The 25972-nt window shown below is 43.2% G+C and overlaps 2 protein-coding genes across 4 annotated transcripts; both read right to left on the bottom strand.

Moving 5' to 3' along the window:
- Positions 1–4601: 4601 nt before the first annotated feature.
- Positions 4602–14320, bottom strand: znf365 (zinc finger protein 365). Of its 3 annotated transcripts, none has more exons than XM_085476940.1 (6): positions 13904–14320; positions 12432–13093; positions 12040–12349; positions 11399–11570; positions 11128–11174; positions 4602–9916 (listed from the first exon to the last, which is right to left on the bottom strand). In XM_085476940.1, exons 2-6 carry the CDS (start codon positions 13081–13083, stop codon positions 9691–9693), a joined length of 1407 nt encoding a protein of 468 aa, XP_085333066.1. In that variant the 5' UTR covers positions 13084–13093; positions 13904–14320; the 3' UTR covers positions 4602–9690. The 3 variants fall into 3 exon arrangements, with proteins under 3 accessions (XP_085333066.1, XP_085333064.1, XP_085333065.1); XM_085476938.1 differs by having other exon boundaries at positions 11128–11177; positions 13904–14319; XM_085476939.1 differs by lacking the exon at positions 13904–14320 and adding an exon at positions 13812–13888 and having other exon boundaries at positions 11128–11177.
- Positions 14321–15446: 1126 nt separating this feature from the next.
- Positions 15447–24249, bottom strand: sult6b1 (sulfotransferase family, cytosolic, 6b, member 1). Its single transcript, XM_085476941.1, has 7 exons — positions 23965–24249; positions 22707–22819; positions 18903–18992; positions 18462–18588; positions 16788–16882; positions 16548–16704; positions 15447–16423 (listed from the first exon to the last, which is right to left on the bottom strand). The coding sequence occupies exons 1-7, from the start codon at positions 24158–24160 to the stop codon at positions 16296–16298; spliced, it is 906 nt and encodes a 301-aa protein (XP_085333067.1). The 5' UTR covers positions 24161–24249; the 3' UTR covers positions 15447–16295.
- Between the last annotated feature and the right edge of the window lie 1723 nt (positions 24250–25972).

Genomic DNA, 25972 nt, shown 5'->3' with positions numbered 1-25972 from the left:
ATGAAAGATCAACACCAGCCTGCAGTATTTACTGACAGGCTGGAGCGCAGTTAGGAACCATAACATAACAAGACATTTAACATTCTGCCGTGGCCTCAGGATCGACAGCCGGATGGTTTTTCCCAACACGCAGATGGTGCTGATGTAGGTCAAAAACCAGGAGAAGAAGCAGAAATAGAAACAAATGCTTCATGTGAAGAATTTCTGTTCAGATGGGAGGAAAACAGACATGTGGTGGACACGATGATCCAAGTATTTACTATTTATTAAGCAAAGTGACAGAATAGTGACTCTGTCAATATACATCTTTATTCAACTTTGAAGTGGCTGCTTAATCAAATTGTGAGCTCTGCACTGATTTATGTCAAACTGTCTTCACACCATCAGATGCTGTCAGGGGGCTGCGAATTCTGAATTCTCTCTGCTTATTAAACATTAAGAAAATGTTACATTTTTGTTATTATTACTTTGTTTTAGTTGAGTTTTGGTCTAGTTTATGTTTTTTCTGTCTCCTGAGTCGTTTCCTGTCCTCTGTGCAGTCTTACATGTTGTCTTGTCCACATTCTTTTAAGTTTCCTGTTTTACTTTGAAGGGTCTGCTGTTCCATGTTCAGTGTTCCCTGCTGTTCAGGTTCATTTGTGTCAGCTGTGTTTCTTCAGGTGTTCTCACTTCCCTCATTGCCCTCCTGTGTATCGTCTTCTGTCTTCCTCTGTTCAGCATCGTGTTCTTCAATTCGCAGGATTATTTTCAAGCTTCGGTTCAGGTTCATGTCATCGTTTGCTTATCCGAGTTCTTGTTATAGTTCACCTTTGCTTTTTGTGTTTCTCATGAGCCTGAATAAATGGCTCGCTTTTTAACTTTCGTCCTGTCCTTTGTGTGTCTGATTTTGGGTCCACACCTTAAACACACCGGCCATCCTGGCCATAACAGATGGTTTACTTCAGCAGCTGTTGGATCATATATGGTTTATAAAACGTGGACATAAACACTTTCTCCAGTTCTTTGAGTCTCACCGTTAGTGTTTTGTCCTCTCCAGTTCTGTGTTTTCTGATTTTTAAGTGATTATATTTGCTGTAAATCTAATTTGGGGTCGCTGATGTCATAAATAACACCCGTTGCAGATGTGACACAAGTAAACACGATCGCGAAGCTTTCATCTGCGAATGCTTCACTTATTTTGGTTTGAAACCAGAAAACCAAGACGACCTATGACACCTGATTCAGTGTGTTGGGCGTGTGTGGATAACTTGATGGTCATGTTTTGCCTCCAGATGCACATTATTCTGGTGATGAAGACTTTGAAGATCCATCCCCTTGGAGCTCATCAGTTACTCACTTAGCCAGAGTTAAATGACTGAGTATGAGATCTGCCAGAGGAAGCAGCTGTCGGCTCAGTGAGAGTAACCTCCTGCCTCCAGGAGCCAAATTTGCTTTTTACAGGCATCACAAGACCGATCTTAATCCAGTGTTTGAAATGCACGATGACCTTGTGTGTGTTGTTGTTGTTGAAGGTCTTTGGGGTGCGCTGGGCTGTGAGAGTGATGCAGATGAGTGGAAACTGTTCGCTGACAGCTCAGAAGCCTAAAATATGTCCTGCTGCAGTGACTATGAAACTATGCAAACTATAACAATACACAATACACGCTGATGGACCGTTTACACGACTGAATACATTTACTGGCATTTTTAAACTCAGCGTAATTGAATTTGGACATGTCGGATATTCTATTAGGGAACTTAATTTTTTTTAAATGCAGAGTGATGAATTAGTTATAACACTGATGCTCCAATGAGTGCATCAGGAACAACTCTGGGTTTGGTATACTGCCTAAGGAAACTTAGACCAAAGCAGCCAGGAATTGAACCTGCAACCTTCCAATTAGATGATTTGCTCAGCCTCCCCTAATTGGACTATTAATCAGGCAAAGAAAATCCTTAAATCTCAAACTAGAGCACAGGTTTCTGTTAATGCAGTAAAGCACACGGAAAACCGAAGTACTGGATTAAAAGTCTCCAAAAGTACAGACCAGAGGTCCAGTTACTGTAGCTGGGGGACTGGCTCGCTTTTTGGAGCCTCATGTGGACACTAGAGGAACTACAGTTTATGAAGCTTCATGTTTCGGGCCCACGCATCGATGCTTTTACTCACGGCACACCGATCACGTTTACTGTTGTTCACAGTCCACCCTCACGTGAAGCCAGCATCTTCACTACGATTCCGTCTGTTTTCAGAGTTTTGGATGGACGTGAGAAACAGGACAGCGTTTTAGCCTCACAGAGTATTTCTGTGCTCTGCCTCCGGCTTCTTTGGACATCTTGGACTTGAGAAACAATCATCAGAAAGATGAAAAAAGAAACAGAGCTGTCATCTTAATCATGTTCATATGTCCTCACAGACAGAGAGGCGGGCAGACGAGCCCCCCAGAGTCCAGGGGGGTTGGAATGAGCTGTGGCTAACCGCTGGTTTCTTCCATCCCGACCACTGTGCAAGTTCCCACCATGCCCTGTTCACACACATCACACGATCACAGGAACAACAAAAATATGTCTGAATATAAAAAGTTACAATTTATCACTTCATACCTGCAGAAATTCATAAACAGATTTTTCTTCTACCGTTTCATCTTTTTTAAAAGGATTTCTTTCAAGTTAAAAACATTTCCTGGAGTCATCATGTCAGCACCATCATATGGAAGAAGCTCCCTCTAACAGATCTTCATTTACACTGATCTATAAATCTGACAAGACACTGACAAACTGAAATGTCTAAACCACGGATGAGGCTCATTCAGCCCAATTTGACCTTAAACTCCACTTTTCTGTCTCAGATATCGTGATAGAAGAAAAAAAAAGTGAAATCCCAACAATACATCTCAGTTCTTCGATATGATAAAGAAATACTGTTGCAGTAAATGGATGAAATCTGTCAGCCTGATGTTTCTGGATTAAATGTTAAAAAATAAATGTGCAAAATTCCTGAAAAATGGTTCAAATTCCCAGATTCTCCTTAAATAATAAAGCAAAGGAAAAAGTCTTTTCTATGAAAAATATTACTTTTTTTCAGAGAGTAAAAAAGAAGGAACTTTTTACAATCATTTAAATTTTTATCCATTACCTAAAAACTTTAATGAAAATATTGAAAGTATTTTACTACCACTTATTTTAAAATCTGTGCCCTCCCTTCCAGAGCCACGCAGTGGGCCGGGCTGGACTCTTAGCGGTCCAATTCTGGCCCTCGGGCCATAGGTTCAGAACCCCTGGGCTTGTTTTTAATGAAGGAATCTTGACTTATTCCTAACAAAACACCGTAAAGACATTAAACCTGTTTACAGACTTTACGCCACTCTCTCGTTTCATTTCTGTGACTCTGCTGCACGTATGAGTCGCCTGTTTCTAAGCAGTTTGTAATGATTTATGGTGTTTACAGGACATAACCTGTAACGCAACGATGAGCGGGCGTGACAGAGCTTTAGAAACGTCTCCCGTCATCTACTGCGAGGATAACAGCCTGAACATTCACAGAAGGCATTCTGGGAAATGCAAGAATAGCAACCAAAGAAGTAGCGAAGGTGCCACACCTGTATTTATGTGAGAAGAGTGACACCAAGTGGCCAGATACGAGTACTACCATAAAAGAGTTGGATAACTACAGGTCGGTTACTTTGGTTAACTCGAACAGAGACTTGGGAGAAGTTTTCCAACAGTCAGAAGACTTTCATGTTGGAAACGTTACATTCAAAAACACACAAATCTGCTTGTTTTCATCTTTTCCCAGCGTTTTCAGGCTTGCTTGAAATTTATTCTGAATGTGTGCATCTGGATGTTGGGGATCTGTAGGCCATGCTAGCTTTGCACTTACCTCTTCTTTTCGCAGGTACACTGTTATTAGGTCACACCTCATAATCTTTGAATGCAGGCGTTCCCAGTCCCATTGCCACAGGTGCACCATGGTCCACAGCTGCAATAAGTCAGCTCAACGAATTTCCTCCCTGATACGCTGTAAGTGGTTCAGTTGCAAAGCTGAAGTACAGCAGCTCAGCCAGTAAGTGTCAGACTAGAGTTACAGAGTGAGGTCACCGATTGCTGAGGTGCGTAAAAGTGACCAACCCTGGCTGACTCAGTAACTCCGCAGCTGCAGAACTCCTCCGGCTTTAACATCAGCACAAAATCTGTGTTTCAGGAGCTTCATGACACGAGTCGTCTTAATATTAATGGGTTAGTTTTGCAATAAACTTTGGACAATTTAATGCTTCCAACATCTCTGCGACATCATGGCCGTGACAAAGCGAGGCTCATACAGGCTTGTTTGGTGAGGAAGAACTTGCACAGTGGGAGGTCATAAACCTGCAGGCGTACCACAAACAGCCAGCGGTTGGTAATGCACCCCTCGCTGCTTTTTTTAAATGTTCTAGAAATGTTGTCTCCTCGTATCGAGGGGCTCATTCATCATTATCACTTCTAATGTAGCAATAACTTCATTATGTCATTAATCACTCATTAAACTTGCACAGCATGAACATGAAGCATGAAACTGACCCCCTTTTTAAGACTTCTGTTGAATGATCTTTTATAAAAGAAAAACAGACAAAACAGCAGATCTTGTCTTGGCGTCATATTTGTTCTTTAATCTTCGATGGCTATCACACATACCGACCGACGGGATTCAACATAAAGTGTTCCAGATCTTCACAGTATTGCATTTTTGCACAGTGTTTTTTTTTTTAAGTTTGTTTTTTTACAGAGTACAGAGTTCTTGAGTGAAGGCACAAACCTAGAGATTACTTATGCAAATGAAATCCCTACGGACAAAAGTTGAGAAATCAAGAATATCAAACAGAACGCTGCTGCTAGAAGTTTTACGCAAACAGAAAAGCTAACGTCACCTCTACCACCTTACTGCAAGAAAGGCAGAGAGTCATATTCAAACAAACAATACATCAGGTACAATACTTTTCTTTTCTTGCACACTTGAACCGCCTCTTGCACATCGATCACCCCAAACATTTCAAAACTCTTTCAAACCTGTGCACGAACCCTGCTGATTGTCCGTTATACATCCCTCTTCCCATCGAAAGACATCCAACAGTGCCAAGCGAAGCTCTCTTGGATGGTTTAGTGCAACTCTCCTTCAAATACCATTAAAATAGACCTCGCTCTGCTACAAAAGTACACATGGTAGTTCAAGATAACAGTATTTTATAGGATTTTTTTGCTACATATGAAGCATGCTTTCACAGTAACACAATAGCTACATATGTAGTAGTAGTAGTGGTAGTAGTAGTAGTAGGGCTGCTTCATGCATCTTCTTCCATTTTCCAAATACAAAACAGGAAGCAGTTCAGAGTCGAACCCAACGCCCACACACTTCCAAGAGATCTGCTGTTGTCTGAATAAAAAAACCCAAAACTTAAAGCTGGTACGTCATCCCTGACCGGCAGAGTAAACTGGCATCCACACAGGAAGAGGAAGTCGCCAGAAACCTCGAGAAACTTCATGAAATTCAGCAACTTGTAGGTGGAGGAACCGCACGTGCACAGAGCCACTGAATGTTTACCAACGGGAGTGAAAAACCACTTATTGACTGTCACATGACCGTACAGCAGCAAATCATGAGCTACAAAGCCGTAATGTCTCCCAAGAATACCGTTATGTTTCATATCCAGAGACCTGCCAGACACCATGCAGCAAGCTTCTACCAGGATATGAACACATTACCAGATGGCAGACAGAGGATGACGTTGAACTGTTCATGATGAAGGTCTCCGATGGCCAGAGACAGATGGCAACTTACGGCAGGAAAAAGATGCTAAAAAAATGAGGCAAACTTCAGCCGAGAGAACATCTGAGAAGATCCGTCCACAGCATGAGGTTAGTCATTAGTGTGGTGCTGGATGGTTTGGATCACTCCCCGATTCTAAGCTTAATGCCCATCAAGAGACGGGGTTTTTATGTCAACAACAGCAGTGCTCAGTGGTCAGTTTATCCAAACCTATCAGCATCAGGTTTCTCCAAGCGGCGAAATTCAAGAATACCGTTTCAGGGACACGAATCCAATTTTTGGCCACAGGACATTAATATCAAAGATATACTCTACATTACTACCAAACGTCTCACATCTCAGTTTGATTCCAATGAAAACACAAACATATAATTGGCTTTAAATATATTCTAGTAAATCTGAAATTCAAAAAGGGTGCCTGGAAGCTCAATTCTCGAAGATCTGACAAGGTCAATCGAAAGTCAAATTCACACCGACTAACTGGAAAGAAAGAGAGAATAATAGATAATACAGATTTCATGCTGTAGCGCCTCAGCAGCAGCAGGGTAATATGCTTCCATAATTACATATTTCCAAGACGAATTTGCATGACATAATTTAGGAAATACTGAAATGTTTCCAGAACCTGCACCCTGTTAGACATAAAATGATTTCTATTTGCAAGTCATACAAAAGTCCTGTCAAGTTATAGTACTGTAGGACCACCACCTCCACTTGATGACATGTAACAGCTCTGTATATAAAATATCAACACCATCAACAAAACCTAAACCGACGACAGCAAAGATACAGTTTACACCAAATACTGCCTTTTTTACATTTACATTCTAACATTAGATGAGTGCAGAAATGTAAACGGATCGAGGAATGATTCTGTTAAACAAGCCGTCGTGAGTCGTTAAGAATACTGCAAATGGACTGTACGCATTCACGGCACTGTTAAGTCACTTTGGATGAAAGCGCTGACGCGACGTCATTCGTGTGTGATTGGAGAATCTCCACCCGTTTAGACGTGAAGGAGCGCGAGCTAAAGCCCGAAACGTCGGGACTTGAAGCACGGCGTCGCTTCACTGTGAGCTATAAATTAACTCATACATTCGTTAAGTGTGTGGCGTCCTCCAGACCTGGGCCAAAGCGCTCCTTCATGTACCTGGACAGCTATATTCAAAAAAGCAAGCCTCTCCAAATGCATCTGCACTTGTTGGGGACTATTTTCAATCGTCTCCACTAAAGGGCGTCGGCTACGCCAACAAGCCTTCGGGTCTTTTTTCAGTTCAGATTGTCTGAAATGGGACAAACCGTCCAAAAAGTTGTGCTGTTTTAGTTTTTCTAAGTCCGCCACACCACTGATGAAATCCTGCTTTGGCAGCAGGTCGGTAAGTTTCTCACCGATGGATAGCATGACAGCTCCTTAGAAGTGAAGTTAAAACATCTTAGCAATGGGCGTCATCGTCTAGGACATGTGACATCATCTACAGACGTCGCAGTAATGACTCAGAACACGATATCGAGGTCCCGCATTTTGCCCTGCCCTCGGTGTTATGATAAGAGACAGGCAACCGAGCAGCTACAGATCATTTTACTCCAACAAGTGTCCACACCCAGAGTCCAGTGGGGTGGAGTCGAGATGGTGGCGGCAGCGTGTCAGCACCACATCAAACCCACCGCTAAAATATCATCGCCCATTTCTGCAACATTTCGTCCTTATTTGAGTAGTGTAGAAGGAAGCGGTTTCCTCCATGTTTACTTATCACCTGTTGTCATCTTTCCTCTCTATGCATCAAAAGCAGATCGATCTTCGAAGGAAACTCCTCTCAGCTACATGCTGAACAGATTTGACCCGGGTCTGGCATCATCGAACTTGTGCCTGTGCTTTAAAAACCAAATCAGTGCTGACAAGGAGGCGTTACTGAAAATCAACTTCACTCAGAGCGTGTCCGAGGCTGGTGCCAAAAACCGCAGAAAGAAAGACGTTGTATGCTCAATAAAGGACAGTTCAAGCACAACCCAGTCGAGTGTGTGGGTCCTGTGTTACAGGACCATCCTAATTGCTCAAACCACCTCAGCCGATTCCTCTTTGTACAAACTAAACTGGTGGTCATCAACAGCTTACTGCAATCAACCACATCACCCTCAGTCTTATTATCACTTTACTCGGGAATGGGATTCTCAGATATACATTTTCCCAGATACGTTCACTGAAGAATCACCTCATTATGCTGGTGAAGAGGGCTGTGTGCCTCTGTGATCCTGGGAACATCACTGTTTGAGAAAAAAAACCCTGCTAGAGTTTTCCAAGGCGAACAGGTCCCGGGTGTGTTTGGTTTTCTTTTCTGAGTAACCTCAATAAAAACTGACAACTAGAAGTGATAAACGTTGCCCAGAAGCTATCAAAGCCAAACCAGGGGTAATGGTGATGGGTGGAGCCCGAAAGAGCTGCAGTTGGGTATCACCTGAAATAGCCACGACTACAATGGCACTGAATTTGGTTCCATCAAGCAAAGAAAAAGGACTGTGGCTATGCAAACCCTTTACATACCAGGATCCTCCCTTGGAGAGGAATAGCCCAGACTATGAGCGGAAAAGGATTTAAACCAGACCTTTGAAGCAGCCTTGAAACATGGAACCAGTTGGGCACAGCCCAAAACAGTCAATGCTAGAAAGGATAGACAATAGAGTTGGGTGCACCATGCAAAGGCAAGGACCCAGGATTTCTCTTGGAATAGTAAGAATTTAGCTCCTTGTACCTCCTCCTTCAGCAGAAAGCCAAAGTTTCACTCGTGATGGGCTGTTAAGATGTGATTGAACAATAACAGACTAAACAAATCTTAAACTATCGAGATGGTCCCGGGTGATGATTTGGCTTAGAAAGCACAGGCAGAGACACGATAACTTGACTGATCAGGAGTTTTCGAGCAAACCAGGCCAGGATGTGAAGGTCTGACCAGAGGAGAGGACGTGTCATCAGGCGTCAAATTCAAATTCTGTGATCAGACGGGCATTAAATCATAAATCAACAGACGAATAGAAAGCACACCTTTGTACCTGAAGATAAAATGAACTATTATACTTAACAGACAGAATTCAGTTCTATGTTTCAATATCGAAGGTTTACCCAGTCATACATCCAAAGGAAAAAGAACCAAGTGTAACAGTTTACACTTCCACTCCAGTTTAATAATCTATGGAAAAGTACCAAAATTACAGCAATCAATTAAAAGTGGAATGTGTCTGATGCAAAGAGCTCATGGAGTCATATTTGTTATTGCTTTATGTTGTAAACCCTGTTCGGAGGAAGCAGCCATGATAATCTGTTATCTTCAGAATTATTTTATCCAATAGATTTTATGTAAAAGCTGGATGCACTGGGTCAAAAACCAAGTAAGCAGAACCTTTAATGGTGACATAGCCTTCTTCTTGTCATCAGACTCCGCCCCCTGCTGGCCATTAGAAAGAATGCAGGTTTAAGGCACTTCCACACTGGCACCACTTCTCAGACCTGGAAGCTACGTCCATCTTTTATATATAGTTTTCCCTCCATTATTATTAGAGACCACGGGTCATTTATGGAGTTTTCAGGAGGAGAAGCACTAAAGTATAAATAATTAAATATTTTTAAATAATCTGCCAGATACAAAAAATCCTTTTTAAAATCATTTTAGAAAATTTGGTCTAAATTTGCAATGACAAAAATATTCATGCCAAATTTATTACTGTTTAGTATTTGAATACTTAACTTTTGGACTCCTGGGAGTCAGACTAACAAATCCAGCTTTAAGATGAGAAGTGGTGTAAAAGAAGTCTGATGTTGATGGGAGCTACTTTTCCATAGGTTAACGTACTGGAATGAAGTCACCGTGTGATAAAGTCTTGCCCCCTGACACCCCTCCCTCTGGTCTTTCTCTGCTGGTCTAGTCCTCGTACCCAGCGGACCGGCGCCGCTGATGGTTCCAGATGTCGTCTCTGTGTTCAGGCCGGCAGAACAGCCGGGATGACTGAGCTAGGCGCTCCCGGTGTTCCCGCTCCCGATCTCGGTCTCCGCCTGGTTTGGAGAACGGAGGACGTCCGCCGAACTGGGACGAGGACTGAGTTCTGCTGTCAGCGAGACCAGACGAGGACAGCTGACCTCCTGCTGACCTGGAGACGAAACTCAGACATGAACGAACAAACAAACAAGAGAAGGAAGCTGTCATTTTAACTTCATATGATGGAAACACTCACGCCTCAATTACATTTTACACAGTAGGAGCGGGTAGCCAGTCACACTGATGATAAACCAGAACTGTCCCTGGTTGGTGTCCAGCCTGGAGACCATCAGCACCTCAAATGCTGCCTTTTCACCTGCATCACCGATGATCTCTTTAAGCTCAACAAATCCTTATGAGTTTGACACGAAACAAGAAAGAAAAATGCACCAAACATCCTTTTATGTTCAGCAACTTTACATCGAAGACACAAGAGTAACCCGATCAGGTAAGACATGAAAACTTTCAAAAATGACAAACTTCCATCTAACTGCAAAAACAGACAGAACCTGCTGTGCAACATTAGTCGGTTTTTACGGACACGCTGGACCGAACAGCTGGTCTCACACGACGAACAAAGTTCAACAAGAACCTTTGAAGATAAACAGCATCTGACCTGAGCGCACACAGAGAGAGTGTGGTAATCCCTCTGCAGTCACTGAGCGAAAGCACAAAGCATCCCATGTCGAGCCATGAATTAAACATGAGAACACCACAGAGAAACCCGACAGATGACACGAGAAAGCTCCTGGATGATTTTGACTTTGATTTAGACCAACAGCAGCAGATTACCTGCTCTGTCAGAGGCCAGTTCCTGCTGAGCAACAAACCTTTTTACACCTACACCCCATCGGTTATTGACGACTTTCCTCCCTCTCAGCTCAAATTCAAATGATTTGCAATAAAAAGCCAAGAGGAAAAGGAAACAGCTGCTGTAATGCTGCACTTTCAGAGGAACAAATATGGATTCAAATCTACTTTATTTATATAGCACAAATTCACAACAACAGTCACCTGAGGGCACTTTATGATGTAATTATACAGAGAAAACCGCAACAATCAGACAAACCTGTATGAGAAAACACTTGGTGACAGTGGGAAGGAAAAACTCTTTTTTAACAGGAAGAAACCTCCAGTAGAACCAGGCTCAGAGAAGGGCGGCCAGAGTTTAATACGATTTTAAATCCTACATTTTTTAGCAGTATTTAATAATATAAGTATAAGGTTCAACCTGTTTGTGTCCAGTTAACACTTTAATATTTCTCCTTGATTTCAGTCTGAAAATTTGCTAATACTGTTTATTCAAAGTAACGATGGACTCACCTGCTCTTAGTTATTCTGTGAGGGCCGTTATCAGTTTTCTGCTGGTGCTGCTGAGGTCATAAAAATCACAAGAATCAGGCCTTCATCAGAGCAATAACCCACCACAGTAAAACATCATAACTGGAAAAGTCAGGATCAATTCAGTCTGTCAGTGTAAAAGTTATTTAAAAGCAGCTGAAAAAACAAACATAAAATGACATAAAGAAACACAAAGACTTACAAAACAACTAGAATAAATAAATGAATGAATAAAAACAACCAAAGACAGTACCTTGTAGTGGTTGCACTGTGGCGGACTACCGTTGACCTGGTAATACTCCACCAGCCTCTCAGCCAGAGCGATACGTCTCAGCAGATTCTCGATGAAATGCTGGATTCGAACTTTGCCGCACGTCTCCTGGCGAACCGCCGCCTCCAGAAACTTCTGGATGGTTAACACTTCCCTGCAAAGCAAAAATCACCCAATTCATAACTTAAATATACCATTCACCCCCAGCTATGCAAGAGAGGCAAAAGGGAAATAACGGGCTGCACCTTCAGATCCTGTCCATGAATATCATAAACAGGATCAGAGACAAGGAGCAACCCTGGAGTCCAGCACCATCCACCTGGCACATCCTCCAGACCAGCGGTCCCCAACCTTTTTTGCGCCACGGACCGTTTTATGGTCGACAATATTTTAACGGACCGGCGTTTAAGGTGTCGCGCATAAATACAACAAAATAAAACCAGTACTGGTACCAAAAAAAAGGAAGATTTATTCTTAACAAACAAAAGAATAAATCCCTGAAAACATAAATTTCACCCCCGAACCTCAACTCTCGCGGCCCAGTACCAAACGACTCCGGTCCGTGGCCCGGGGGTTGGGGACCGCTGCTCCAGACCACATCAGTGAGATCCTGCCCGCCTCACCTCTCTCGCCGCTCCAGCTCATTCTCTGAGGCGTTGAGCTGCTCCCTCAACGCGGCAATAACCATCACAGCCACATCCACCTGTCGGCTAAGCGACCTCTCCTTGTCTGCAACTTCCTGCCTCTCCTGGGCCAGATGCTGTGAGTGAGCACGCTCACACAGGAGCTCCGTGTCGGTATGAGCCAGCTCGGTGCTCACCCTGGCCAGCCGGCGCTGCATGGTGCTATCGGCCGCCCTCAGAATGCTGGCCAGCCGCTGCCGCACTGCAGCCGAGGCTGCTGCCGTCTCCAAACCGGAGTAGGAGTTATGCTCTGGTAGGTGCAAACAAGACGAGACGTTACTGCAAAAAACAGATGTATTCTGATACTGCAACACTCTGCTCCAGAAACCCACCAGTCAGATCCAGATCCAGGTCCAGATCTGGGTCCGGTGGAGGGCCAAGTGGGGGGAACAGTATGTGATGGTGGTTGATGTGGTGATGGTCTGACTTTTTTGAGGAAGTTTTCAAATCCTCCTCATTTCTGCTTCCACTTCTCTCTTCACCCTCATCGTCCTCATCCTCCTCGTCTTCTTCCACATCTTCGTCTTCTGTCCCCACATCGATTTCCTCGTCCTCCTCCTCCTCCGCCTGCGTCCCTACCCCAACGCTCTGGGTGCGCCTCCTCGCAGACCCATATGAGTGGAGGTATCCGCTGTCTCTGCTGTCGCTGAGAGAGCGGACATGAGGTGGCCTCCCTGTACTTTGCTGCCCCCTACGCGTCGGGAGGCTCATGTCGTGCCACGGGATAGCTGCCGTCAGCGGGTCGGGGAGCTTCCCGGTAATGCTGAACCCTTCAGTGACCATGTCTGGTGAGCGATACGAGTGGCGGTACTCGAGGTGAGCGCGGAGGGAAGCCAAACTGTGGAAACGCTCTTGCTCGCCACAGCGGGGACAGCGGAAGGGGAGGTCACAGGGAGTGACAGTGTCCACAATTGCGCCGCAGGCCTGGCCGTTCCTCTCTAAAAGGAAGGATCCAGAACCTCGGGAACACAACTTCTGCTGCATCACCTTACACCTGAGAAGTACGGAGGGGATTAGTGCTGAAAGACTGAAGACCCTAATTTACTGACTACAAAAGCTGCATTAGCTCAAACACCCACTCCATAGACTCCCAGGTTAGAATGTCCAACTTTACAGCAGACACAAACTTGGTAACCTTTAGGGTGTCTAGAGATAACCCTGCCTGACCTCATCTGTCCATCACCACTGCAGACAACAAGGGGCTCAGATCAGACCCCTGATGTAAACCCACCTGTCAGCCCTTCACACACCCCACCTCATACATATCCTGCACCACCTTCACATACTTGACAGTCTATCATATGGTTTCTGTAGATCCACAAAGACACAGTGCAACATCACATCCTCGTTTCAATTCAGTTATTTAATTTATTTAAATGTGCAGTGCATTTCTTTTTTACAATAAAAAGACAAAAAAGATTATTATGGGCGATGAAAGCCTCATTTTACACAGCTTATTTGTTTTGTTTTGGGGGTTTTAAACACATATACATAGTCATGTACACCTGGGCTAATGTTAAGTTTCTGTTACCTTGGAGGATTATTGTGTTTGTAGTTAATATAGACCGAAAATATGTGATTTTAAGTGAGCTCGGACCGGCTGAGCACAAACGGAGAGGACTTCCCCCTCGGTTCCCCCTCAGAGTCTGTTTGATCCCGAGTCTGAACAACAGGTACCTGTCGTTATCACAAAGCTGCACCGTTAGCTTTACCTGGCTGCAGCTGCTAGCCTAGCCTAGCCAAGCGGGTTAGCAGAGACCGAAACAATCGCTGAATCACGGCGGAAGGATTTAAACTCTCTTACCGCGCGCAGCTTTAACGGCTGCCTTCAGATGACACTCCCAGATGACCCGTTACTGTCTGAAGGAGTCCGCTCGCAGCCCGACGCAAACAGCAGCCTGCATGATGTCATTCATTCAGGACACATAGGACCAGACAGCAAGCTAGCAGCGCCGCTGACCAGCCACATCCGGGAAAACGTTTCAAAATAAGATCAAATGCGTCACTTCCGTCCAGGGTGCGGGCGAAACTGTTGGTTTTGTTCATTTATTCATATTCAAGGTTTTTATTCTTTCTTTCTTTTTCCGTTTTAAACGTATTTATTAGAAGTTTTCCTCTTTTTTTTACTTTTACTGCTGTCATATGACTGCTCAGGAAAAACCTGAAAGCTGGGATGGCGATGCATCACCACCAACAATGAGACTGACATGCACTGTGAAAACTAGTGCAGTAATCGGTGCATGAACAACTGGGAACTTTTTCCAGCAAGTTGTAAGACTGTTGAACTCTGGCACTGCTCTGGAGCCTCTGAAATGTTCACTCTCTGCCTGAACATTTTCTTGTTTATAATAATAATAATAATAAAAGATTTTCTTATGTATACTAAATAAGACTGTAAATGTGTTTTCTGTTCTGTTGCTTTTGTGTCTTCACTCTTTTTGGTTTTCAGGTCTCGCTGGACTTGGGTGCAAATGTTCGTTTCATGTGAATACATGTGTAAGAATGACCAAAAAGAAAAGGCATTGAATCTGTCTTATTTAAAATGTTACTTATTTTTACTTTTTGTTATGTTTTATTTGTACCATTTCGAGCAATCTTTTATTTTTTACAAAAATAGCTTTTTATTATTTTATAACATTTTATATGAAGCTATTTTATTAGCTTCGTTTTGGCTACTGTAACACAATATCTTAACTTCTGGGGATAGATATCATTTTTATTTCTTTTTAGATACTTTGTTTATCTCAAAAGTGGAAAATTCCTTTGTAACAGCAGTTACTTTCAACACAACATTAAACAAACAGCTTAAAGGTTCAGTATGTAGAATTTTTCACCACTAGATGTCAGTAGATTGCAGGTTGCAATCAGCTGAATTCTGTTTTCTTACTTCTCCCAATTTAAGTGTATTATTCCAGCTATGGTGGCTGTTATAGGACAAACAGGGTTTTGTCAGCCATAGATAAAAAACATTACCATCAGATTTTATCCCTTACCAGCCACAGCTGGCTGTATATTTCTACTACAGTTTGTTTAAGAAATACTTTTCATACAAATTACATTTGAACATATTTGAATAATATCATCACTTAGCAAAAGATCAGGAAATACAAAAATGAACAGTTTGTTGGATAATTTAATTACACACTGTTCCATGGACATTTATGGATACAGTATGCTTTTAAAAAAAAGACAAAATAGCCAGAAAAAGTACTGACTGTACCTTAAATTAAGATTGAAAAGCTAAACTTTTGAGATTTAAGATTAAAGTCATCCAACTTCCTCAAAACATTCAGATGTCCCCCGAGAGTAAACTTTAAAATTGTTTCATCATAAAAAACCCGACAGAGTCAAGACAAAAGAGATCTATTGTTTATTGCAATGATATCTTCCAGCGATGTGCTGTTTGTAGTAATGTACATGTAACTCAAAATGTGACTGTTTTACAGTATTGTTTGATTGCCACAGAATCAGCCACAGGAGTGTTTCCTGAACTGCACCATCATGGTTCCAGGTAGCTGCCGTTCGAACGAGTGTGCTCATTTGATTTGAATCATCAGGAGTACACCAAACATCTCTCACTTTATCTACTTTATGTGATTTAAAGGAAACAAAAAGCGGTTTTAATTTGAGTTAGTTTTCCTTATTTCCTGGTCTAATGATGGATGTTCATATTAAACTTGACCAGAGTTTTAAATAATGAGATACAATAATCCCTGTCAGTCAAAAGCTCCGGTTGCAGACTGCTATAAACACTCAGTTTGTGACAGTTTTTTCTACTCTTGGATCTGTATGATGTCAAAAAGAGGTCATCTGAGGCACAGGAGCCCCACCCCCATCTGATGTTCAAATTGAGAAGTGGGTGGTGCATATATTGCTTGAATACTGGTGCTGTGAATAATGCAAAGTTACTCCAGTCCAAGGATAGAAATATGGAGCTGGAAATGAGCAGAATAGGTTCTAATCACAACACAATCAGACTTCGGTTGAAACTACATTTGCATATTGGGGTTAAAATGCTTGAATCATGAGATCGGTTTTCCCTCTTTCTATCCCTTTTTTTCTGCTTGTTTTACTTGAGATTTTAACAGTGGGTCTTTGGCTGTGAACTGAGCCTCATCCACTAATTTAAGTTTAACAATATTAAAGGTAAACCCACATAAAGATGCCTTTTCCCAAAGCTCTCCTGTGTCTTCCTCCTACTGACAGTGTGCTTGATAGTTAAGTTTGGCTCCTATCTTTGTTCCTGCCAGACGTTTGTTGAAGACCTCGTCCATCTCTCGGCTCTGCTCTGGTGTGAAATGGTTCTTCCAGTCTCCAACCTCACCTTTGCAGGGACACAAACATCACAAAGTGAAACAGCTGCATTTGGATTCCACCTGAGGATTGATAAGATGTTGGCTAAGTATCACAGTATGCATTTCTCGTTTTCTAGGCTACTTTCTGGGCACCTTTCCTGAAGAAGACATTCCCCATATTGCCGTGGGAGCTGCTGGAGCTTTCCTTCATGGCTTTGAAGGTGCTCGCATCTGCGATCTGCTGCACCTGAGCCTCTGTCAGGCTGAAGCCGTAGAAGCTGGAGATCCTACGGATGTTCTCGCTCAGGTCCTACGGGAAACAGAAGAATCATTACCGCACATTACCGCAAACCCCTGCGGTGTCTAACTGTTCTATGTCAAATGCAGCTTTACCTGTTTCAGCTCTTCATATGTAACGACCATGACATTGGGGTCGTCCATCTTCTTCTCCCAACCTAAGGCGTGGTCAAAGTAAGACCCCCAGGGAACTACACACAAACAATGACAAAAAATTAATGAATCACCAGGTCAGAAGATGGCCCCCAAAATCGAAGCCACTCTTTCCCATGCTTAGTTAGAAATGCTTCTGTAATTCTAGTCTTCAGATTTAAAATCAAATTTTATAGATTTTTTTAATCTGAATAAATTATATATATCATATCAGAATATCTCAATTTGAGACGTGTAATTTCCAGGTCTAGGTTCAAATGAATTAATCAAAAACGATTTGAATCTATGAAGTCATTTTTTCACAAAAACATATTGTCAGGGTTCTTCCCAGTATTGACGATGGCTTGATTTCCAAATCAATAATCTCATTCATTCTAATGCTTCAGAAACAGTTTTTTCAGAAGCTCTGAAGTAATTTTTAGGACCTAAAGGTAACCAAATTATTGCTTAACCCATTCTTAACGCCTAAATTTGACCAAGATATTTTTAGCATCCAAAGCTAAACTAAATAGTTTTTATGTCTGTGAAGGTTCTCAGTCATCGTAGTCTGAGGAGCTCGGAAAGAAAAGCGTCATCCAAGAAGCTTCTTCAGTTATAAAAGCAACTGGTGGAGAGTCCCAGATTTTAAGGCCTATGGGAGTGTCCCCACGAGGGTCATGGTCCCCAGTCGCCCACTCACATCCTGGGCCATCTGACCTCAGGAAATCACACGACAGGGTGGGGCCAGGTTTCACAATGAGCTCACCCTTGGCTGATTGTGACCCACACCCGTTTTCACACCTTGGCTCAGGCGATTAGAGGATCATCAGGGGTCCTTTTGTCCCTCTGTGGGGGGAAACTCCCACTAGGTTTAAATCTGGGACTCTCCACCATTTGACCTTAGAACTGAAGAAGCTTCTTGGATGAGAGGTGAAACGTCTTCAAGCAACTTAAAGAAGTCCAGACGCTTTTCTTTCCAAGCTCCTTTGACTAAATCGTTTTTCACACCTAAAGCTGAGTAATTTTAGCAAACCAAGTACTGTCTAGTGATAAACCTGATGGAATAATCTCTGGTGTCTCAAGCTAACCAAGGCCTTTTTTTAATACACTCTTGGCAGTAACTTCTGTGCCACTCGTTGATAGTTTTCTTTACAGTCAGAAGAATTTATTTTAAATAATTTTTGCTCTTTTTAAATCCAATTTCAGAATCACAGAAACTCACAGTCTTGGACCGAGTATTTCTTCTGTACTTTTTCTCTTTTAATAGACATTATAAATCTCTTACTTACAGGTTATGGTATCTGTGTTTATTATACTCTGACAAGCATCTCTCTGTGCTCAGTCCAGGCCTGATAAGCAACTAAACTAACTGTTTTATTGCAGTGCTTCATAGCAAACTCACTAAGTGGGGCCACAGCAGCTCTTTGCCCCACTTGGACCAATCCAACATTTCCACCGTGACCCTGCTGAGTCAGCACTATGTGCTATTTGTGAGGCCACAAGTGCAGCAAAGCTCAGGATTATGAAGCCAAATCAAAGAGTGAAACAAAAGCTGGTATTTTTATGGACAAGGTTTGGACCACAGTGTGTCCAGCGTTCCTCACATTAATAAGTATTATGCTCGGTTTGTTTGCTCACCTTCTCCACTCATGAACTGGGAGTAAAAGGTGTCCCAGGACTTTGCGGATGGGAGCGCTGGGTTGCTGTTGGAGAAATGATAGAAGGAGACCATTGTGTCTTTCGGGTTTCTGAAGACCACCAGAATCTGTGCAAGAAAAACCACACAAATGAGATTTTATTGACCTGGAGAGACGAGAGAAAGGATACAAGAACAGAAAGACGGGAACAACAGTTACAACTACTCTGAACATTGGCCACATTTTTCCTCAAAGCAGGGTCCATGCGTCGGTCTGTTCTTTTTCTTACAGAGTTTCCACTGTCATCAACCAAGCATCTAAATCCTGGGGTTACATTTGGAAAAGCTGCAGTTCGTTGTGGGAATGAGAGCTTGAGTTTTACACAGATGCTTGTGGCAGCAGTATGCAGCTGAACGTCTCCTGCAGAGCTCGTGAAACTCACCTTAGTCTTCTTTTCGTAGAAGGAAGCAGGAATGTTGTCGGGGTGAAGGTGAGACCCCAGAAGTCTTGGAGAAGGAGCTTCTTCCATGTTCTGAGGGTGGACAAAACATACCATATTTACCCAACATTTTGTGACATGCACTTAGAGTCTTGTTGTGGTGAAAGCAGGGAAGGCGTTGCTTGTGCAAACACTTTGGCCCAGGGTGTGGCTTTTCAGGAACCCAGTGTACCAAAGGTCTGCAGCTTCACATTCTCTGGGTCGATTCAGTCTGCTTAAAGCAAATTTGCAGAATTTCCAGACTTTGCTTTTAAGGATTTTGCTTCCTGTGCTGTAATTTGTCAGGGTTGTAATGCTACAGGGTTCGACTCACGATGAATTACTGTCTGCACGTTTGTGACTGAACAGCTGCAACACGTCCAGATGTGCCTTTTCTTTCAAACAGGAAGTGAAAAAGCACCTTCAGGGAATCACATCTGCTCCTCAGTGAGCCAATCGGCTGCTTTTCCCAGAGTCAAACCACAAAAATGCTGAACTCTGTTGACTTTGTTGACTGCTATAATCTTATGTGCAGCACTTTGTGATTCTGTCTTGAAAGGTGCTACATAAATACAAATTTATTTTTTTATTTTTTTATTTTTTAAGTATCTTTGATTTATTTCCAGCTAAACCGAATTTAAGTTTTGGAAAATTATGAGGAAAATGCTGTGAATCCAAACAGGAACAAACAAAGCAGCTGCTTCACATGATTACGTCACACCTGGAAGTGATTTCAGCTGCAGTCAAGCTGTAAACACAAACGTTTAAACGTAGTTTCAGGATTTATTCTTTTAAAATATTCACTACACAAACTGTTTGATTACAGTTAAGTTGGCGTGCTTGAATCCAACCTTTCACCTAATATGACTTCATACAAATATATTAGTTCTTCTACTTTAGGCAGGCACGTGTGATCTAACTGTACTTTTTAACTTGCAGTTATTAAACACAGGTTTTACTGGTTTTTCTTCCTCAGGCGACTCTGGGATCAAATCAGTGCTGTCAAAAGAAACTGAGGAAAAGGCCTCCATACTCTAAACATGAACTGTGTAGGAATCAGCCTATTAAATGACTTCCACATGGGAGCAGACAAACCAACTTCCTGAAGAAAGCAAAGACTGAAAAGACATTTTGCTCTGTTTTTACATAGATGTGATCTTCATCTCGGGGTCTGATTTAAACCTTTTATCTCATAAAATGTTGAAGCAGCTCACAGACGTTCAGTGACTGAACGCTGAGGAGAAGCCTGACAGGAATCCAGATGTGGATCAGGGACCTCGTCAGTACTGTGCTGTAAAATAACATCCACACAGCTCCTCATCAATGTGTGCTCCGGGGTTCCAGTACAACGAGCCCTCCTTCTTTAATTTATTTGATGTGTTTTGGTTTAAAATTGTAACGATGAGAAAACGGACAGCCTTCTCCCGGTCACATAGAACTGAGAGAGTCCGAATAATTGCTAATTACTTTATGTTTATATTTTTTAATTGTTAAATTTAATGAACAAGGCTCGGCCAGTAGCAGCAGCTGATGAAATATTGTCTTATTTTAGTGCATATTTTACAAACATCAGTGTTCAGACTGTTAAATTAGTAATCTGGGTTAGGGTTTTAGCCCACAGTCGGCCCAGTACAATATAAATGCAGATTATTCTGAAGCGAATCATGCAAAGCCACTGTAGTGGAGCCTAACAGTAAAAATGAGCTCACATTAAAGAAAAATGCATGAGGGGAAAATGCACTTCTGTGGTTTCTGGGTTTGAATGACATCTTTATTTTCATCAGAAGGTAACGGCTATAAACTGTACTGAGAGACACGAACGCTGCAGACAGTGAATGTGCCTCCCCTGGAGCAAAGCCTTCCAGTTTCTTAAACCATGCCTGTTTATCATATACAGTGGGGCAAAAAAGTATTTAGTCAGCCACCGATTGTGCAAGTTCCCCCACCTAAAATGATGACAGAGGTCAGTAATTTGCACCAGAGGTACACTTCAACTGTGAGAGACAGAATGTGAAAAAAAAATCCATGACTCCACATGGTAGGATTTGTAAAGAATTTATTCGTAAATCAGGGTGGAAAATAAGTATTTGGTCAATAACAAAAATACAACTCAATACTTTGTAACATAACCTTTGTTGGCAATAACAGAGGTCAAACGTTTACTATAGGTCTTTACCAGGTTTGCACACACAGTAGCTGGTATTTTGGCCCATTCCTCCATGCAGATCTTCTCGAGAGCAGTGATGTTTTGGGGCTGTCGCCGAGCAAAACGGACTTTCAACTCCCGCCACAGATTTTCTATGGGGTTGAGGTCTGGAGACTGGCTAGGCCACTCCAGGACTTTCAAATGCTTTTTACGGAACCACTCCTTTGTTGCCCGGGCGGTGTGTTTTGGATCATTGTCACGTTGGAAGACCCAGCCTCGTTTCATCTTCAAAGTTCTCACTGATGGAAGGAGGTTTTGGCTCAAAATCTCACGATACATGGCCCCATTCATTCTGTCCTTAACACGGATCAGTCGTCCTGTCCCCTTGGCAGAAAAACAGCCCCATAGCATGATGTTTCCACCCCCATGCTTCACAGTAGGTATGGTGTTCTTGGGATGCAACTCAGTATTCTTCTTCCTCCAAACACGACGAGTTGAGTTTATACCAAAAAGTTCTACTTTGGTTTCATCTGACCACATGACATTCTCTCAATCCTCTGCTGTATCATCCATGTGCTCTCTGGCAAACTTCAGACGGGCCTGGACATGCACTGGCTTCAGCAGCGGAACACGTCTGGCACTGCGGGATTTGATTCCCTGCCGTTGTAGTGTGTTACTGATGGTGACCTTTGTTACTTTGGTCCCAGCTCTCTGCAGGTCATTCACCAGGTCCCCCCGTGTGGTTCTGGGATCTTTGCTCACCGTTCTCATGATCATTTTGACCCCACGGGATGAGATCTTGCGTGGAGCCCCAGATCGAGGGAGATTATCAGTGGTCTTGTATGTCTTCCATTTTCTGATGATTGCTCCCACAGTTGATTTTTTCACACCAAGCTGCTTGCCTATTGTAGATTCACTCTTCCCAGTCTGGTGCAGCTCTACAATACTTTTCCTGGTGTCCTTCGAAAGCTCTTTGGTCTTGGCCATGGCGGAGTTTGGAGTCTGACTGTTTGAGGCTGTGGACAGGTGTCTTTTATACAGATGATGAGTTCAAACAGGTGCCATTCATACAGGTAACGAGTGGGGGACAGAAAAGCTTCTTACAGAAGACGTTACAGGTCTGTGAGAGCCAGAGATTTTCCTTGTTTGAGGTGACCAAATACTTATTTTCCACCCTGATTTACGAATAAATTCTTTACAAATCCTACCATGTGGATTCATGGATTTTTTTTTCACATTCTGTCTCTCACAGTTGAAGTGTACCTCTGGTGCAAATCACTGACCTCTGTCATCATTTTAAGTGGGGGAACTTGCACAATCGGTGGCTGACTAAATACTTTTTTGCCCCACTGTAGCTAAAAGCACCACACACACAAGTGCTTCAGACGTGTCGCCGCGCCCGCGCTGTTAGATGGTATCTGTGTTTGCACAGGAGCAGGTGTGTCACGCAAACACAGAGGCGCTCTGCACGGCTCAACCTTTCACCTGTACAGCACACCTGCAGACAGGAGGCCGGTTTCTAACAATAACTGTAATAATAATGACTGATTTTTAGTGTCTCATATACATTATACAACACACACACACACACACACACACACACACACACACACACACACAACCTTTAAATTTTCTGGTCCATGAAACTCGATCAGCGGTGGGAGTTTGCTTTCCGACTTCACGCCTGTAGCCGCTGTGATGATCTTCTTTATCACCCCGACCATCCAGTTGAAACCTGCACACACACACACACACACACACACGTGCGGTTGTGCTATCATTGCAGAGATTACACAGATATAAGGCCTATAACCCTTTCGTGCTCTCTTTGGTCGTTTCTGTGCAGATCTGTTTGCTTATATTTGCGTGACGCTGGCTTTGGTGGAGCATTAGCCAAAGAGCCGCACGCTCACTGGCTTGTCAATCATCAGCTGTTAGTCAATGAGAATATATTGGATAATCCTTTCTGACACTTCAATGACCAAAAATGTACATTTTACTAACTGAGCTAAAACCTTTTATTCAATATGACCTGAAATAAGCAGCCAAGAGCATGAAGTCATCAGGAGAGTGTTTTTAAGAGGTCCCAGCAGAGGGCAGACTCAGCTACCATCCACTGACGGCCTTTAAAAAGTTTCTCCAACAGAAAACAAGTTTCAACTTTTGCTGTAACCTGGTAGATTTGATATGAAGTGGTGGTGAATGTTCACATTAAACATGTTTCTAATGCTGAGCTCAGTGTTTCCCTGTGAGACTAAAGCTCACACAGCTTTTATACTCTCAGATCTGCATGATGTCACAGAGAGGGGTATCCCTTTGCTCGTCTGAGGAAAAGGATCAGTGTTGAGCTGTTAGTCATGCACAGCTGTCTAAGAACAAAATAAGGAAGTAAAAATGAGCCGAGCAGGTCCCGAACTTCAACTGTGGCGGCTTCCCCGTTTTTCCCTGATACTCGTCTGTTTGTTTTTTGTGCTCTCATTTCAGACTCGTCACTTCCTGGTTTCACGTGTTTCCCGCTGTTGTAATCTTTGCCCTGCCCCTAAAGTTGACCTCCTCTCTGTCTTTGTTTTACAGCTGGTTTCCCTGTTGGATTTGTTTGCCTGCTCTGATTAATATCCGGCGTGTGAACCTTTTCCTCGCCTTTTAAATCATCTCTGAGTAGTCGGCTCATGATTGATTGCACATTGTCGTGCACTCTTGAGGGAGTCTGGCTGCTGCAGAGTGAAGAGTTCAGGGATTGCACCTAGAAAGCTCATAGGTCAGAGGTCACACCGTCTGATGGAGTTTAAACACGACTAAAAACATGTTGGCGTTTTTAAATGAAAGGCTCTCATCTTCAGCTCATTAACAGATCTTTTTGACTCGATCAGCATTACTCACCACATTTGGGGTAAGCCACCAGCATGATGTCGTCCTCTCTGGCCTGCATCTTCTCCAGACACTTTAAATGCTCCTTGGGAGACAGGAGGGTCGAGTACAGCACACCATTGTATCTGTACACCTTCTCCTCGTTGCTCATCTCCTTCGCCTTCAGCATCTTGGCCTGCAGCGGGCCCATCGGTCCCTCGCCGCTCATCCTGACTTACGCACGGAGCAGAGACTCAAAGAGGAAGGAAACTCGGGAGAAGCTGCAGACGCTGCTGGAGCTGAAAGTGAGAAAGCAGAACTGAGACACAGAGGAAAAAGGGTGTGTGTGTAAAGTAGGAACAACGGGAGGAGGAGGAGGAGGCATCAAGCACCTCCCCCTCCACACACACACACACAAATATGCAGAAAACCCTGGATTCATGGAGGCGTGGCTGAAGGCTGAATGGAGATCTCTGGACAAGGTTCACCATATGGAGGTGCCAGACTGACTCACACGCACGCACGCACACACACACACACACACACACACACACACACACACACACAAGCGTTACAGATGAGCTTCCTGTGCTCCTTTCTGGTCGGTGAATTGTAAACAGCTTCCTGAAGCGATCCTCTAAATGTGAACTATTAGCCGACAATGACGAGTGGCACAGGAAGCTTTTTAAACTGCTGCTTTAGTGAAACACATTTAAGCATTCGTGTCTTTTTTGTCATGTATTTGTCTCTTATGACCAACTCAGCCCATCACTGCACTCCTGCTGCACAGAACTAACCAGTTGTGGGGTTTCATAACCTGACACCTGAATACAAGTGAAGCTTTTATTTAAGCCTGTGTCTAATTCCCGGACACCGAAAAAGTTAAGAAAACTTGTTTCATGGCCAAAACGAGAGCCAGGCTCCAAGAGCAGAGCGTGCTATAAGTGGGCGGGGCTAATCCTCATTCATTTATCATACAAACCTCAGGAAGCTATTATGTGTCAGTCTCTTAGAAAGAGGCCTCAGTGGCTGCACTGAGGGCATACACAGCTACATTCCTCCAGAGGAAAAGCGCCCTGCTCAGCCCCGGTCCATGCGGGTCCCTGTGGGTGAGGCTGTGAGTTATCTAACAGTCCCCCACACGCGATTCACTCGTCTGCCTTCGTGTCAGCAGTATAGCAAAAGCTGTACTGGCCTACTTGGGAAAATAAATCTGTTGGGTATTTTTCTTGTCCTTCAGACAATAACTGTGATTGCTGCAGAGCCGGACGGGAGATAAAAAGATAAACGTGTAGAAAATTCATTTATTCACAGAAAATGTCCTTGTACTTGTCATGAATCGCTGTGTGGCAGGCAGGAATTGGACCCAAAATGCAGGCTCTTAGACACAAGGGGTGAACTCAAAACCACAGCTTTATTTGCTGGCTGGGAAAAGCATACAAAAGCAAACCAAACTGAAGAATGACACCATAAACTCACAGGGAGATCCACACAGCATGAGGGACGACACAACACTGACTCAGAGAAACACAGGGTTTAAATACACTGGGAAGTAACGAGTGGAATGAGACACAGAAGGAGGGCACAGCTGGGAGAAATCAGGACTGACGAGACAAGCAAAGCAGGACGCATTCACATAAGACACGGACCATCAAAGTAAAACAGGAAGTATGACACAGAGACGCAAACTTGACACAGTGGAGACAGCAACTAAGAAACACAGAGACACAAACCATAAGGCAGAGGACTCTAAGAATCGAGAGACACAGAGGGGAACTCAAACATGCAGACACAGACTACACAGAACAGAGGGGACACAGAGAAACATGAAGGGCAAGGGATCGAAACTAGAAACCATAGAACAACTCACACAAGTACAATAATACAAAAATCACAAAGAACTAAACATGCTGGGTGGGGAGACCCAGGACTCTGACAGCACTGTTGTATGGGTGGCAATGAGTGGTGGGAGTCTTTATCAACAGGGAAAACTACAGAACTTTAACATCTGTCCACTAAAGCTGTCCAGTGGGCTCACACC

This window comes from Copadichromis virginalis, linkage group LG13 (assembly GCF_057382275.1).
Source record: "Copadichromis virginalis isolate Kocher_CV1m ecotype Utaka linkage group LG13, C_Virginalis_male_GT1.1, whole genome shotgun sequence".
NCBI classification, from domain to species: Eukaryota; Metazoa; Chordata; class Actinopteri; order Cichliformes; family Cichlidae; genus Copadichromis; species Copadichromis virginalis.
This window is presented reverse-complemented; position numbering and strand designations above follow the sequence as displayed.